Source organism: Podarcis melisellensis (genome assembly GCF_964234715.1).
Source record: "Podarcis melisellensis genome assembly, chromosome: 2".
NCBI lineage: Eukaryota > Metazoa > Chordata > Lepidosauria > Squamata > Lacertidae > Podarcis > Podarcis melisellensis.
In genome coordinates, this window is record NC_138529.1 from 37,084,705 (window position 1) to 37,101,410 (window position 16,706).

At 40.0% G+C, this 16,706-nt stretch overlaps 1 protein-coding gene across 2 annotated transcripts in view; it reads right to left on the minus strand.

The window, feature by feature from the left end:
• Positions 1 to 16,706, minus strand: part of LOC309361978 (myosin-1B) — a 130,005-nt gene that overhangs the window by 73,489 nt on the left and 39,810 nt on the right. The window contains exons 15-40 of one of the 2 annotated variants that reach the window (XM_081897391.1): positions 16,350 to 16,520; positions 15,555 to 15,858; positions 14,249 to 14,310; positions 13,194 to 13,281; positions 12,982 to 13,099; positions 12,470 to 12,593; positions 12,249 to 12,385; positions 11,207 to 11,462; positions 10,526 to 10,768; positions 10,246 to 10,422; positions 10,015 to 10,160; positions 9,823 to 9,913; positions 9,345 to 9,734; positions 8,310 to 8,436; positions 7,368 to 7,486; positions 6,554 to 6,750; positions 6,035 to 6,218; positions 5,760 to 5,925; positions 4,942 to 5,066; positions 3,688 to 3,996; positions 3,394 to 3,597; positions 2,092 to 2,217; positions 1,829 to 1,999; positions 1,633 to 1,737; positions 1,419 to 1,514; positions 375 to 806 (exon numbers count right to left, since the gene is read on the minus strand). The exons of the other annotated variant lie outside the window; for it this stretch is intronic. Coding sequence (XP_081753517.1) covers positions 651 to 806; positions 1,419 to 1,514; positions 1,633 to 1,737; positions 1,829 to 1,999; positions 2,092 to 2,217; positions 3,394 to 3,597; positions 3,688 to 3,996; positions 4,942 to 5,066; positions 5,760 to 5,925; positions 6,035 to 6,218; positions 6,554 to 6,750; positions 7,368 to 7,486; positions 8,310 to 8,436; positions 9,345 to 9,734; positions 9,823 to 9,913; positions 10,015 to 10,160; positions 10,246 to 10,422; positions 10,526 to 10,768; positions 11,207 to 11,462; positions 12,249 to 12,385; positions 12,470 to 12,593; positions 12,982 to 13,099; positions 13,194 to 13,281; positions 14,249 to 14,310; positions 15,555 to 15,858; positions 16,350 to 16,520 — 4,392 coding nt within the window. The 3' untranslated portion in view covers positions 375 to 650. Of the gene's footprint in view, positions 1 to 374; positions 807 to 1,418; positions 1,515 to 1,632; positions 1,738 to 1,828; positions 2,000 to 2,091; positions 2,218 to 3,393; positions 3,598 to 3,687; positions 3,997 to 4,941; positions 5,067 to 5,759; positions 5,926 to 6,034; positions 6,219 to 6,553; positions 6,751 to 7,367; positions 7,487 to 8,309; positions 8,437 to 9,344; positions 9,735 to 9,822; positions 9,914 to 10,014; positions 10,161 to 10,245; positions 10,423 to 10,525; positions 10,769 to 11,206; positions 11,463 to 12,248; positions 12,386 to 12,469; positions 12,594 to 12,981; positions 13,100 to 13,193; positions 13,282 to 14,248; positions 14,311 to 15,554; positions 15,859 to 16,349; positions 16,521 to 16,706 lie in introns of those variants that run through there. 2 annotated transcript variants of the gene reach the window in all.

Consider the following 16,706-nt stretch of genomic DNA (forward strand, 5'->3'; position numbering starts at 1 on the left):
AGGTGGGTGAATAATAATAATAATCTGTGGAGTAGAGCTGACTCTACACAGCTCAGTCAGGCATTTAAAGTTGTTTTCCTTTAGGAATACCTGTTCAAATGTTTAAATTTGTGGGTACTAATCCATTTAATTTGTCTTAAATGTGACTGAAGCAAAGGGAAAGCAAGTGCTTGATCCACAAACCACTTAAGCATCCCTGCTTGGATTTTGGACCACCATCCTAACCATGTCTAGCTAGAAAAGTCCCACTGAAATCAATGGAATTGACTCCCAAGGAAATGAATTTAGGATTACAGACTTAAACCACCAAGCCCAGAATAATCCAATTGGAGTAAAAAAGGGATTTGGCCATTCAAAATTGTCTGATTCAAAAGAATGGTAACAATAAGATCTATATTGACTTCTCCTCCAGTTCAGTGATTATACTACTGAAATTAAGAAAGCTTTGGTTAGCCAGAAACTATGATGTACATGAAATGCTATGAAAAGAATAGTACTGTATAGAAAGGCAATGCATAAAATCTTTTTTGTCATCTTGCAAAGGAATCTACAATCTTTATTTTCTAGAAACTGAACAATGATAATTACAAAAGTGACAAAGAGCTTCACATTTTGCGCTTCTCTTCAGTCACTGCAGCTTTTTGTTGAGCTTATTCTTCGCTTACAACAACTTTCTTGTGCACCTCTCGGGTCTTCACCCGGAGCTTGTTAACCTGGGACTCAGCAATGTCAGCCCGCTCCTCAGCCTCTTCCAGCTCATGCTGAATCTTGCGGAATTTAGACAGGTTCACATTGGATTGTTCCTCCTGAAAATGGATAAAAATATATGAATCAAGGTACTGGATTTTTAACACTTAAATAGTATAAATGATTTTGAGTATAGGAGAAAGCATAAATCTCAGTAGCAGCATTGGGACATAATGCCAAACCTTGGTTAGTTTAGCTTGACGGTTCTTTGTACATTCAGACCTGCCCATGATATTATTGGTCAGTATATTACCACTTTAATACTATTATATGAGATGATAATGTCTTTAATCGACTACAGAAATGCACAGTATTTATTGTGAACTGCAATGTGTACAGTAAAGTGGTATGCAAAAGTGACTATTGCTATTTCATATTGCTTTAATTACTCAGACTGCTAAAGGATCTTCTCGTCTTAAAAACAATATGAGCAAGGTTTCTGCAATCTTCCCATTATGAAAATTTGGGTTCATGTTACTGAGGGCACAATCCACTGATAATTTTTCTCACATAAGTTTCACTTATGTGAAACTCCCCTGTTTCATGCAGCTAATTCTGCCACATGGAGACTAATTCATTTTGTACTTATTGATAGAAATGAAACCTTTGCTATATCAAATTTACCTTCATAATTCTAGCTCAAGCTACAGCAAGTTCAGAATAATACTTACAGCTTCTTCAGATTGTCTCTTGTATGCTTTCACTTTCATCTGCAACTTGTCAACCAGGTCCTGGAGTCTAAGAACATTCTTTCGGTCTTCCTCAGACTGGACAGAGCAGGATATTTTTTTAACAAAAGAAAAGAAAACAACATGAGTACATCTGATTATAAAATGCTTTTACCAGTTCCTCCAAAAGATGCAGAAAAAAATTATCTGTCCTCACCTGGTAGGTTAGTTCCTTTACACGTCTCTCATATTTGCGCACACCCTTGATAGCATCGGCACTGCGCTTCTGCTCATTCTCAACTTCAGCTTCCAGCTCACGTACCTGGGGGAAATGGAATTAGCCATTAGCTGTCCAGCTGGTCAGTTTGTTCAAGAAGTAGAACTGAGTGAACTTGTTTACAAGAAATACATACTCTGTGCTCCAGTTTCTGGAGCTGCTTCTTGCCACCCTTCATTGCCAGCTGTTCTGCCTCATCAAGACGATGCTGCAAGTCCTTCACTGTCTGGTCCAGGTTCTTCTTCATCCTCTCCAAGTGGGCACTGGTGTCTTGTTCCTTCTTGAGTTCCTCAGCCATCATGGCTGCCTATTAATAGAGAAATTTCCCCTAGTTTAGGAAACCAGCCATGCCAACTGCAAGCAGGATTATAGTTTCAAAAGAAAATCTGCCCAACTCACATCAGTGATGGCTTTCTTGGCTTTCTCTTCTGCATTGCGTGCTTCCTGAATAGTCTCCTCCACTTCACTCTGGATTTGTGAGATGTCTGTTTCCAGCTTCTTCTTGGTGTTGATCAAGCTGGTATTCTATACAGAATGGGAGATCATAGTTTTCGTAAAGGACCAAGCCTAAATATGTCATTCATATTGCTTGCATTTTGTACAAAAGAATGATGCTGAGTACAATTGCAGGTACTCAGAAATGAGCCACAAACATTTCCCCAGCATACCTATGATGCAGAAACCAGCTCTGTTGGGCTCCTCCCTCCCTCAACTAGGGAATGGGAGAGGAATTTGGTTTGGTTTACATTTTAATTCACACATCCTGAAACCATGTGTAACACTTAAATACATCTATATTTCAAAATGTGCCCTCTGAAGTTTGTGATGCAAAAAATGTGTGCAGAAAAACATATTGAGGATGTGTGGATAAAGATGCATTTATCAGTGAGAATGACATACCAAATGTATTATATTAGGGGAAATTGCTTGCATACAGAAATGTGCATATTAAGAGAAAGGCACACTAAAATGCTGCTGCTATTGTTGCTAACAACAACAACAATAATAATAATTTTTAAAAATGAATTTTGTGTTACTTTTTTAAAAAAATACAAACTGATGAGGAAACTTAGTGAACTGAAGATTGGAAAAATGAGAAACAGAGAGAAATCAAAGCAGATAGTTTCATTCATCCCTACCCTCAACTGTTACTTGGTTATTTCATCAGGTTGCTGCCAAGCAACTATCATTCTATCAGGCCACTACATCAATTCCATGAGGAGACCAGCTTCATTTGGCTCCTCTTACTAAACTGTTTCCATTCTATCTGGTCATTATAACAACTATGCTACTTTAATAACTGGTGCCTGTTTTCCTCTTCCCTCCTTACGCCTTTTTTCTTCTTGAGTCATGCCTTGTAAATCACCTTTCTATGAACAAGGACTATTTTGCTTGTTATTGATCTTACGTAAACTGTTCTGGAACATTTATTGGCTAAAGGGTTTGCTAAAAACACGCTAAATAAATAAAATGAGCTCCTTTCAAGGTCTTAATTGAGTACCAATGTCCACTTCATGTCCCTTGACAGTAGTGATTCTTAATATGATGAGGAAAAGAGGCTGTGTGGTGATGAGTAGGTTAATTGCCTATTTACACATTAGCAACGATCTCTTTATTTCTGGAGCAGAGCCTACACCTGATTTATCCCCACTGGATTATCCTCATGTCCTTGTGTGTGCCCATTACATATTAGAAGCTCACCTGGGTGTGAAGAAGTTGCACACGCTCACTGGCATCCAGAAGTTCCTGTTCTGCAATTTTCCTGCCCCTCTCTGTCTGTTCCAGAGCTGCACGGAGCTCCTCAATCTCAGCCTGCATCAGATTAGCTCTGCGCTCAACCATGGCTACTTGCTCCTTCAGATCTTCCTGGCTCCTCATAGCTTCATCCAAATGTATCTGGGTGTCCTAAAAAATGATATTGAGATATTATTGTGAGACCATTCTTTGCACAATAACAATCACAACTATATCCTGATTACAGAAATATATATGAACCTTGAGTATTCCTTGGGTGTTCCTGAGGTTCTTTAATGCCTCAGCAGCTTGGCGGTTGGCATGGCTCAGCTGGATTTCCATTTCATTCAGATCTCCCTCCATCTTCTTCTTTATTCTCAGGGCATCATTCCTGCTCCTGATCTCAGCATCCAGCGTGCTCTGCATGGACTCCACAACTCTCAGGTGATTCCTCTTCAGCTGATCAATTTCCTCATCCTTCTCTGCAATTCTCCTGTCAATATCAGCCTTCACCTGGTTGAGCTCAAGTTGGATGCGGAGGATTTTGCCTTCTTCGTGTTCCAGCGAGGCCTTAAGAAAACCATTTATAACAGCTGTTAATAATGGACTTAATTTGACAGCTGTTTCCTTATTGAAGTACGCTCAACATTATATTGAATATACTATTTAGCAGTGTATTCACCACATTTCCATACTCAAAGGAAGCCATCTCAGAAATGCTACCTTTTGCATGTTCAGCTAGGTATTCAGAACTTGACCTGGGGACATCTTGGCATAAGTTAAATTAAAGGATGGTCTTCACTTGTACCAAAATAGAACTAGACAGCTGGTACTTAAAATTCTAAAGGTCACAGAGTGGCTTTTAAGCTGACCTTTGGGGGAAAGCTGACAAGAACTGGGGAGCATCTGGTTTGGGACAGAGCATCTGAAAGGGATGAGGGTGTAAATGTTCCACTTCATCAAAAGAGGATGGGGTAAAAAATAGCAGTAAGCATACAGTAATGCTTCTATTTCCAATGGCCATGCATGAGTGCTAACAGTTACTCAGCCAAAACAGTACCACCCACACATAAGAGGGAAGTATCAGAAGATCTGAGGGAACAGCAATGTTTGCAGAAGTACAAAAAAGGGTGGGACTCAGAAGCAGCCTACAAGAGAGCAGAGCTTGCTCAGTGACCACAGAATGTTGATGGTTGAAGGGCAGGGAATGGAATGGAATGGAAGAAGGCATTGCTGACCGATGGATTGAAATACTAAACAAGAGAACTCCACATTGCAGCATTTTGTTGCAGGTCCCATTTGTGACACTGAACAACAACAGGATTGGACTATTGCCTTCATGCCCTGCTTGTGGACCTTCAAGTAAAAAGCAGATTGTAGGACTAAATGGACCTTCAGTCTGATCCAGCAATGTTCTGACCTTATCATCATCCTTCTGGTTGCCTCTTCAATTATTTCACAGTATTACAGATCAATAATTTGTGTCTTTTCATTATGCATAATTGTATTGTTTACCTCAGCTTCCTCTAGAGAAGCCTGCAGTTCAGATTTCTCTTGCTCAATCTGCTTCTTCACTTTCTCTAATTCATGGATGGCCTTTCCTCCCTCAGCAATCTGTTCCGTGAGGTCAGATATCTCCTCTGTTAGTTTCACACAAAGAAAGGAGAAAGGAGATTAATAGTGTTTATGCAGCTAATAATAAACAGATGTAGGAAGGTTTGGGAAGGAGGATTTCAGTTATTCATCTCAGCTCCACTATTTGGAGTGAACAATTATAGTACTAGCATTATTTTATTCATTTATTCATTCATTTATATTAATTTATTTATTACATTTTTTCATATACCACCAGTCTCTTCCAAGGAGCTCAATGTTGCGTACATGGTTCTTTTCCTCCCCATTTCATTCTCACAACAACCATTTGAGGTAGATTAGGTTAAGAGATTATGACTGGCCCAAGATCACACAGCGAGCTTCATGGTTTAGTGGGGATTCAAACCCTGGTCTTCCAGGTCATAGTCCAGCACTCTAATTGTTATGCCATACTGGCATAATTTTAGATTGCAGCCCTGTGGGTCAGACCTATTTTATTTTTAATTTTATACAACACCTAATGACCTAAGATGTAAGGCTCCTCGTAAGCCTTGTGAAGACTGCATAATAAAACTGCATGTTGTGAAGACACTCATTGTAAACTCCCATGCACATGGGTGTCTATTCTAGCTTTGGGGAGAAGGACTGTATGAGATATCCCATCCTTATGATCTATTGCGTCAGCTCTGCAAAACGAACTTCACAGTTTTTTTGCACTTATTATGAAAAAGTGGTCTTACGTTGGAGATTCTTGTTTTCACGCTTCAGAGTTTCCAAGTGATCCAAAGATTCCTCATAAGCATTCTTCATCTTAAAGAGCTCTGTGCTGAGAGAGCGAGACTCTTTCTGGGAAGCTTCCAGTTCAGACTGTGTTTCCTCATATTTCTGTTTCCAGTCTGCCAGAATCTGCAAAACACCAGAAAGAAGAAACACCAGAAATAAGAAATGTGTTCATGTGTACCTGAGAATTTGTTGCAACGTGCTGGGTTTTCTTTTAAATTATGTTCAAAAGTACCTTATCAAAGTTCTTCTGCTTCTTATCTAGAGCTGCACAGGCTGCATTGGACCTTTCCACATCAATCATCAAGTCCTCCACTTCATTCTGTAGCCTTTGCTTTGTCTTCTCAAGGGAAGCACATTTGGAATTCACAGCCTCTACATGTTCTTCAGCATCCTGAAGACGCTGAGCCAGCTTTTTCCTAGAGAAATGTGATTACAACACTTAGTCATCCATTATAATAAATGGTTTACTGAGAATGGTCCATGCATACTGAGAATGGTCTCAAAAACAAATTTGATTTTCCATTCAAACTTTTGTCTTGCCATGTCATCAGCTCCTTCCATGTCAACACTGATTTGATTGCGTTATTACAGTATATCTGTTGCTCTGAGCCTAGCACAAATAACTCAGTGACCTGTTCTGTTCACTGAGTGATACAAATAAATATTTCCCCCAATTCCATCTACACAATGGCATACTTTCTTCTACTTTTGAGTTCCCTTTCTCTCCCTTGCTCTTGGTTCTTGTACTTACTTGGCTTCCTCTAACTCTTCTGTGCGTTGAATGGCATCTGTTTCATACTTGGTTCTCCACTGAGCAACTTCACTATTGGCCTTAGACATGGCACGTTGCAGCTCAGCCTTGGCTTCCTGCTCCTCTTCAAACTGCTCCCGGAGCAAGTCACAGTCATGACGGGCAGATTGCAAACCATGGGCAAGTGCATTCTTGGCCTGAAATATGGAAAGAATTTAGTAGTTATGAATGTCAGGGTGTTACCCATGTCTGTTGTTATGTTGCATAGTTTCTATTGCATTTGTATTTTTAATGTTTATTTTTAGCTGCCCTGAGGAAATACACAAAAATTTGAGAAAGACGGGGCATCTCCAACATGTCATCCCTGCCTCAGTTTTACATCTTCCTGTCCACATCCCACTTATTATGCTAGTATTCTGCTCTTGCTCCCAAAGTCAGCTATTCTGACTCTCCAAAGAGATGGAAGAATTGTGGAGAAAACACAAGAGAGTGATTTAATGTTGATGTCATGATGTGGTTGTTCCTTCAAATGTGAGTGAACGAATCATAGCTATACCAGAATAAATGCCTAGTTTGCAAGCAGCCTAAGATAGGTAAGCACATGCAATCTTTTGCCCATTTGAATGAAAGAATTGAGAGACCACCATAGGGAGATATCTAGAGAAGTTTCCTGAGCAACCTTAGAGCTTCTGAATTGAGAATAATTAGGATTTCTGCAGAATGCACATGGGTGTCGATAACTGAATAGGAGAAAGAGGCTCTGTGTTGTTTAGAACTGTGATAGAGGGCCTGCAGTGTTGAACAAAATACACACCTTTATCTCTTCCTCAAGCTGCCTCTTTAGTTCCTCAATCTGTTGGGTAAAGGCTTGCTTGCCTCTTGTGAGCTGAGAAATCAGTGAATCTTTTTCTTCAACTTGGCGTGAGTATTCACCTGAAAAGAGAACGGATTAAATGGAATATATACCGGTACATATTATCTATGTATCTACTGTATGTATAAAAGGTAAAGATACCCCTGCCCATACGGGCCAGTCTTGCCAGACTCTAGGGTTGTGCGCTCATCTCACTCTATAGGCCGGGAGCCAGCGCTGTCCACAGACACTTCCGGGTCACGTGGCCAGCGTGACAAGCTGCATCTGGCGAGCCAGCGCAGCACACGTAACGCCGTTTACCTTCCCGCTGGTAAGCGGTCCCTATTTATCTACTTGCACCCGGGGGTGCTTTCGAACTGCTAGGTTGGCAGGCGCTGGGACCGAACGACGGGAGCGCACCCCGCCGCGGGGATTCGAACTGCCGACCATGTGATCGGCAAGTCCTAGGCGCTGCGGTTTTACCCACGGCGCCACCCCCGTCCCACATAGTATGTACATATTTCTTTTTAAGCGGTGATTGAAATGACCTTGATGGTTATAACAACAAATGCATTAATTCATTTGAAACAACAAATAAATTAATCATGTTCACTATTCATAAAATATTTTTCTTAGTAGTTATAAATTATGACTAGCCACACTTAGATAAACCTCCCTCGTTTGCTATCAAGTCCTATTGCAGCTGGAGAAACTTACTTCCAAACAAACAATCATAGAATCAGATTTCATAATGAAATCGTGTTGCAAGAAAAGGAAAAAGCATTGCCCTAAACTTGTGTGCAGTTAAGATTCAATTGGATAGTGTAGACATAGTAGATTGGTACTTTGCTATCTTTGGACCTAAGAATTGCAGCATTAAATAATTTACTTTCAGTTTCTTACCAGTTTCTGTCTGCAGACGAGCTCTTTGAGCAGTCAGGTCATTAATAGTGCGTTGGTTCTGTTCCTCCTTTGCTTTAAGTTCACTAAGCTGGTCTTCTAAAGTGCGGCTTATCTTTTCAAGATTTGCCTAGATGTGAAATAATAAAGTGTATAGCTATATAAAACAGCTGAGGCCAGATTTAACTAACTGGCCCTGCCAGCAGAAGCCTGCACAATGACCTCCACTAGCACAACAGGGCTTTCCCCTCTCTACCTGTGCATGCTCCCTCAAACTGGTTCAGGGTGGTGGTAAGGATGGCAAGCAGATATGCTTGCCCTGAAGAAGCAATCCACTTAGTGCTACAGTGAATTCCTCTTCCATTTCCCCACATAATTTATCAAAATAATCTGACTATAGCAGTGTCACATTACAGTATGATACACATTGGGAAGAAGTATCAGGAAAGTGGGGGCAGGGATAAATAATATTTATCACAACAGCACTGAGATAGTGCTTATTTAGGTGACCATGCTTTATGTTTGCTATTATGGAATAATTTCTGTAATAGTTGGTAAATTGTAATTTTGAATTGTTGTAAACTACTTTGAATTTCTTTTTAAAGAAATTACTTTATGCAAATATTTTTATAAATAAAAAATTTAGTATTATTATAGACATAGCACCAAATGACAGCTACTCCAGACACTCTTCTGGTTGTCCCTGCATGAGCCAGGTGGATCATTTGCTCTAAGCACATTTTGTAGATTTAAGGTATAAATAAAGTGTTTTGTGTAGACCTATTAAAAAAATCTTAGAAGCTGCTCTCTTACATAAAAATCCAATATACTATCCACTGTTCCATCTGCTTAATATGAGTATTTTGCTTTTGCTTTTAGGTACTTGAATGGGTGCTACTGTAACCCACGTATCAATCTCTTTATATTCCCAAACCATGTGTTTATTATTACATTTATTCCACATGTAAGATTGTGAATTCTGTATGTTGTGCCTCCACCTGATAAAGCTAAAGGAAAGTATATACTGCTGCAGTATACCTTTGCTTTGGAAACTGACTCCATATTACTGGCAAGGTCATCAATCTCCATCTTCAGCTCACTCTTCTCCTTCTCCAGCTTCTGTTTCACACGTTGCAGGTTATCAATTTGTTCCCCAAGTTCAGCTGCACTGTCTGCATGCTTCTTGCGGAGAGCAGATGCAGTGGCTTCATGTTGCAGAGTGGCTTCTTCAAGGTCCCTGCGCATTTTCTGGAATTCTGCCTCACGTTTCTTGTTCATCTCAATCTGAGCTGCGGTTGCCCCACCAGCTTCCTCCAGACGCTCACTGATCTCTTCAAGTTCTCTGGAGAGATCAGCCCGCTGCTTCTCTGCTTTGGCCCGAGATGCACGCTCAGCCTCAATCTCCTCCTCCAGTTCCTCAATACGGGCCTAGAGAAAGAGAAGCAGCCATTAACACTCAGAGTCTTCCCCGATGAACTGATTTTCATATGATGGAGTCAATATATGCTTGACTTGCCTGTAACTCCTTTATCTTCTTCTGAAGCTGGGAGCCCAAGGCCTGCTCATCTTCAATTTTGCTTTGGAACTGGCTGATTTCAAAGTCTTTCCTTTTCATAACAAAACACAAAGTTTTTTGAGTCAAATTCTAAGAGGGCTGGGTGCCATAAAGAGCTCCCAAAAGGTCTTCTAGACAGTAAACCATACTTACTTCTTAAGCTTTTCATCCAGCTGCTGCTTATCATTCTCCAAATCCATTGTGGATTCCTGGGCCAGCTTCAGATCACCTTCAAGTTTCCTCTTGGATCTTTCCAGGTCCATGCGAAGTTTCTTTTCTTGCTCCAGGGACCCTTCAAGCTAAAGACAAAGAGGGGACAAAGACTTTGTCACTCTAATATTACTTTCACCCCACAGTTATTCTTCTGCATGTGTTGGTGCTTACATCGTCCACTTGCTGCTCCAGCTTGGTCTTTGCTTTGGTCAGAGTATTGACTTTGTCCTCCTCTGCCTGCAGGTCATCCAAGGTCTGTTGATGGGCCTCTTGGAGGGCTTTCTTTTCCTTGGTCAGTTTGGCAATGTTCTCATCCAAGACTGCCATCTCTTCAGTGAGATTTTTCACCTTTTAGAAATGAACAAACAGATTCAATGTATCATTCCACCCTGGAATGATAATACAACATTCTGACTATTGGTTGCAGATCTGAGCACATTGTGACCATTACCTTGTTTTCTGTGGCATGCTTCTCCTTTTCCACCTTGGCCAGTGTTAACTCCAGATCATCAATGTCTTTCTTCAGCTCTGAGCATTCATCTTCCAGTTTCCTCTTTTTGGCTGTCAGCTCAGCATTCATTTCCTCTTCATCCTCTGCCCGTTCAGTCAGCTCCTTAATTTTAGCTTCCAGCTGAATTTTGGTTTTGATCAGCTGGTCACATCTCTCCTCAGCATCTGCCAAGCCATCAGCTTCCTATACAGGGAAAATGTATGTCATATAGCAATAATATTATTATCCTACTTAAGAAGTTCATGCACACGCAGATCTCTTGCACAGAATCTACTTACACAAAGGAATGTGCACATGGCCTCACCTTTAAAACTAATTGTTAAGCTATTCAAGGCCATATTCTTTCAGTGTTCAAGTAAATCACTCTTTAATAGACACTGGATATGTTGGTATATCAAATACCAAAATAAACTATATTCACCAGTATACTATATATGTGTAAAAAAATACTTATGTCCAATTTAACTTTGACTGTGGTGAACTATTACGTAGAGGATATGTAGTATGTATATAAGATATACAGATTTATTAAACATAGCCACATTTCTCCTGCAATTTCTGAATTCCTCTACCTAAACTAGTCTAGAGTGAAGAAAAATGTATGTTACCAACAATGCTTACAGATTGGACTTGGAGTTGCAAGTCATTCTTCTCTTGCATCAGAGAAACCATTTTTTCTTCCAGTTCCTTCACTTTGGCATCTGCTTTAGCAAGGCTTTCTTTAGTTTTCTCAAACTCTTCCTTCATGTTGGCCATCTCCTTCTCTGATTCAGCACTCTTCAGCAAAGGCTTGATCTTGAAGTACAACTTCATCCAAGACCAAGTCTTCACATTCATAAATGAACGGACATTGTATTGAATAGTAAAGATGGATTCTCTGTAACAACCAGACAACAAAATAATACCTTGATGATGAAAACGACAACAGTGTGATCAAAGTGTTTAATGAAATTCTTTTGTGACTCTCCTAATAAAAAATATGAACTGTCCGATTCTTGTCCAGTTGCAAAACAGGTCTTAGACTGCACTACTAACTACACTTATCTGGGAGTAAGTGTAGGTTTATATCTCAAGGAAAGAGTAATAAAAATGAATATTTTTTTTCTTTATAAAGAAGGGGTTGATATTTTCAGGAGCACATGGGGTATATGAAGAAATTTATCAAATAAAGCTTCCAAAAATAGGACTATTTTATAAAGTAGTTCAAATTTCATTATGTTTCTTTAGCATAGCTGTCACTTTATTTTTATACTTCTTACACTCAAATTTAATACAAACCTAATAAATGTTAAGAGAACTGCCACTTTTCAGGACCTGAACAATCGAAAACTGGAAGTGAGTATTCTAGTTTTTGAATGTTTTTCGGAAGCCGAACGTCCAGCATGGCTTCCACTTGACTGCAGGAAGCTCCTGCAGGCAATCAGAAGCCATGTCTTGGTTCTTGAATGGTTTCAGAAGTCAAACAGACTCCTAGAACGGATTCAGTTTGAGAACCAAGGTACGACTGTACTTCTTACAAGTTTTACATAGAATCTGCCCCAGAATTTGGAGAGTAGCCCAAAGAGTATTTTATATATGTTATTATTTGTAATCCTTGTGTAGGGCATATTAACATGATAGGCCAGTGTGGTCATGAGTTCTATTACAGATGGCAAAACTCTACCTCCTTTCCATCATTTTTTGGAACTCCACCCTTGCTAAGTAGCCACGACACATAGCCTGTGTACGTGTAATCAGCTGTGCCAATTTGTCATCTCTCATCTCCTCCAGAAGACCCAAAAGGCCAGCTTTGAAGAAGACCTGGGGAAAGAAAATATTACAAAGTATTGGTCACTGTCTCAACAAACTCTAATTTTACAGTCTTGTAATAAAAAGTAAATTTACCTTTGTGTGGCCAAATTTATATTGGGTGTGGTCAACATCAATAGATCCAAGAAGTTTCTCAGAAGCCTTCTTGCTATCCATGAACTGTCCCTCGGGGATGGCACTTGCATTTAAAACTCTATATCTGTTAGAAGAAGTGGAAGATAAAGATGCTTATGATTTGATGCCATGTTCATGGAACTCGGTCAGACCAACGGTCCATCCGGTTTAGCATCTGATTGTTAATGTTTAAACAAATATTATTCCTAATGGCCATTTACCTAAATCAGGGAGACTAGTAAAATTTAACTGAGGCTAAATTTAACTGGGGTCTTCTTGTAATCTCTTCATGCAAGGACTATTAATTGTCACTGATGGCATTTTCCCCCCTTAAGCCTTTTGTCCAAACGTGGTGCTAACTGCTATAATGCAATATTAGAAACAGTCAAAAAGCAACTCAAAACTATTGATGGGGAGGGGGGGCAAAACAACTACAAACAACCAATAGGTTAATAATTGGGGGGCAGTCTGACCTCTGTTTGAAGTCACCATAAATAATCCTGCTGGGGAATCCCTTCCTGCAAATTCTGATGCCCTCCAGCACACCATTACATCTCAGTTGGTGCAATACAAGTTCATGTTCCATGGCACCTTAGGAAATAAGAGAAGATATGAATACCAAATGTATACAACTGGTGCATCGCATCTTTCTTTTTAAAAATCAAAGTAGAGTTCTGTGTCTTACCAGGGGTTTTAGTTTCATTGGGGATTAGGCAACGCACAAAGTGTGGATGAGTACTCTTCAGGTTGCTCATCAGTTTGTTTAAGTTCTCCTGTGGAATTAGAAGCCAGAGCCTGGTTAACAAATTCCACACACATATACATGCAAAACTTCCTTTAAATTTTCCATAGGTAGTAAGAAAAAATAGAGAAAAACTCTGAAAAACCTCTATGAAATTGGTGTGTGGTTAACCTGATTGGACTCATACTTCCTCTGACAAATTGAGAGCACAATTTGGGGTTGCTCCTAGATACCTAGGTGGATTTTTAAAAAAATCATCCTTGTCCGATTCACAAACTGCACTATTCTAGTGATAAAGACTTGGGCACTTTCACGTTTGCCTTGGTAATCTCCAGATCATAGACCATTGTGAGACTTCAGCTAGACTAGAATGCAGTGACCTAGTGTTTTGTATAATTTATTTATCACATTTATCTTGCCCATTCTCCAAGAAGCTCAGTTGCATGCTTTCTGTTCTAGGACTAAGCAGTCTTGGACTCTTAAACTCTTGATGGATCTATCAGAGCATACAAAGGTGCCTTCTATTAAGTCAGAATATTGGTCTGTCTAGCACAGTAATGTTTACACTGACTGGTAGCAGTTCCTCAGGATTTTAGACTAGAGTCTTTCCTGAGCAAAGATCAAAACTGGGGTCATTTGTACGCAGGCAATGTAGTCTACCACAGAATTTCAGCCTTCACCTATAATACATTTCTCTTGTGCTTAGAGGCATGCTGGTGTTCTGTGATTGTGAAATCTAGGGTTGCTATATTCCCAAAATATTCTTTAAAAAGGACAGGCTTTTATAGGATTTTTAAAGCATTTCTTTCAAATAATCGCCCTGCTTGCCGTACGTCTGGGTTTCCCCAGACATTTTGTTGACTCAGCAAAAATCCACCCTGACACCACTTCTGCTGCCTAAATCACGGACATGTCCGGGAAAACTTGGACGTATGGCAGCCCTAAGAAATCAGAATTTTCTCCCCTTACAAATATCTTAAGCCAAGATTTTACTATACCCTGAAAAGAGCGGAGACAGTCTGGAATGAGGAACCCTTCTTCTTTGCAGCCTTCTTTCCCTCTGAATAATAATAAAAAATATTATAATTAAAACATATACATCAGGGATTTTATGTGTTATTCTTCTGTATAAACTACATTTGTGGCTGTAGGTTCAGTGAGGCAGCAGTGGAGTGCACAGACCAAGGACAAGGATGGGAGAGTGTGTTGGATTCAAATTAGGTGACAACTTTATTGATTACAGATGCAACAGGTTTGGTGTAAGCATTTGGCATTTATCAGGAAGATCAATTAGCTTGCCTGCTGGTTGATGAACTGTTCCAGCTGACTAAAGTTTAGGGGGTCTCCCTCTTCCACCATAAAGTTTGCTATGAGGCAGGCAAAACCCATAGACCTGGCCAGTCAACTGACTATAGCACAAATGCCTTCCTGGCTCTGAAAACAGCAACTTTAAAAAAAACAAAAAACCACCCCACAGCAAGTTCAAAGTAGCCCCCTAAATGGTCACCCCTCACCCTGCCACAGCTTCTTAAATACTCCCAGAGCAGACCGAGATGGGCAAAGTCTTCACCCAGGTCTTCCCTGGAAATCCAGTTCACAGGGAGCCCAGACTAATGCTGGTTGGCTTCTTGACTTTTGCAATGCCTCGTTGTTCCCTACATGAGAGGTGCAGGAAAACAACCACACCAGAATGTGACTGTGTGTTACCCTGCTGCTGCAACGAGGCTGCAAATGCTGCTCCCAGTACGGGGGTGGGGGGACTTCCAGACCTAAGCATAATAATATATTGTCACCATATTTACTCTGAGGGTTGGAAGGTTATGATTCTTGTAGGATTATTTAAAGACATGTGATGGGTGAATGTGAAATAATATTTGGAACAGAGATATGCTGAAGTGTTAGTTGAGTGGTCCTCAGAAAAAGCCAGAGGAGCTGCCATTGTGCACACACACCATACATTCCAAGTACATTGCTTCCCCCCCAAAAAAGAAGATTCCTGAGAGCTGTAATTTTCCCTTCACAGAGCTATAATTCCTAGCATCCTTAAACTACAGTTCCCAGGATTCTTGCATGTGTGCTTTAAATGTATGATGTGTATGCAAAGTATTTGATGGTTTAACATTTGATGGTTTAAAATCATTGTGCGATTTAGCCCTTCTTGAATCTTCAACCAGACTGACTGGGTTTTGCCATATGCAGATGGTGTTGCTGCACTCCCAGTAAATGGTTGCTGTTACTGAACTTAGGTTCCTTCCTATTCAGGGTTATGTTCATAAGCCAATTGCAAAGTGCAGCAGGAATTACCTTCTGGAGGGCGGTCAGCAAATAGCAAAGCCAGTGTCTTCATAGATGATTTCTGGTAGAGCTGAATTACACTTTCATTCAGGGGGTCCTTGTTCTTGTCCAGCCACCCACTGATGTTGTAGTCCACAGTGCCGGCATAATGGACCAGGGCGAAGTGAGCCTCAGCCTTCCCTTTGCCAGGTTTGGGCTTTTCAAAGTTCTTGCATTTGCCAAGATGCTGTTCATAGAGCTTGTTCTTAAAAGATGTGTCTGTTGCCTTGGGGAACATGCACTCTTCTTCTAGGATGGAGAAAATGCCCATTGGCTATAAGAAGCAGAGAGAAAGCAAGATTTTATAACTTGTGTGCTGTTGGCTTGTAATATTAGCATATATTATTGCAAGCAAGTGTCATAGGGATAGGTTTTTTTGGCCAGCCACCTTGTGTTGTGATTTTAATGAGGGGAAATAAAGCAAGAGGTTCTTTCTGCAAATATGTAACTTAAGGTTGGGATTTCATTGCACAATGACAGTCAAGAATTGTTCTGTAAGGCTTCCTGTTGAATGATTGTATTTTGAGTATGGCAAGAGTTTCTAAAATGCCGTATCAAGGCATTTTTACATGAGACACTAAGAAGCAGATTTGACCCTCTCTCTTCCCATTATTTTTATGTCGCAAGCAAATACTATTTTATAAGAATGAATTTAAATTAAATAAAATGGCTGTTTTGTTGTTTAAAGTAAGGACACATCTTTCAAACTTTAAAGACTGCTTAATTACATTGTACGCAAGATTAACAAAAACTTTTTTAAAAGACCTTCTCAATGAGTTCAATGCAGGCAGCCAAATCCATTCCAAAGTCAATGAACTCCCATTCAATTCCTTCTTTCTTGTACTCCTCTTGCTCCAGCACAAACATGTGATGGTTGAAAAACTGTTGCAGTTTCTCATTAGTGAAGTTGATGCACAGCTGCTCCAGGCTGTTGTACTGGTGGGGGAAAGAGTACATTTATTCTAAAGAGTACAACTCAGTGTGACCCACTTTCAATTCTAGGTACAGTACTTCATGATATTTTCCACCCATATGCTTATTTTCCACCTGCATGTCTACCTAAGCTACCCTTAACCTGATTGAAAGAATTCCACCCATTAGACATTAACTTGGATTAAATAT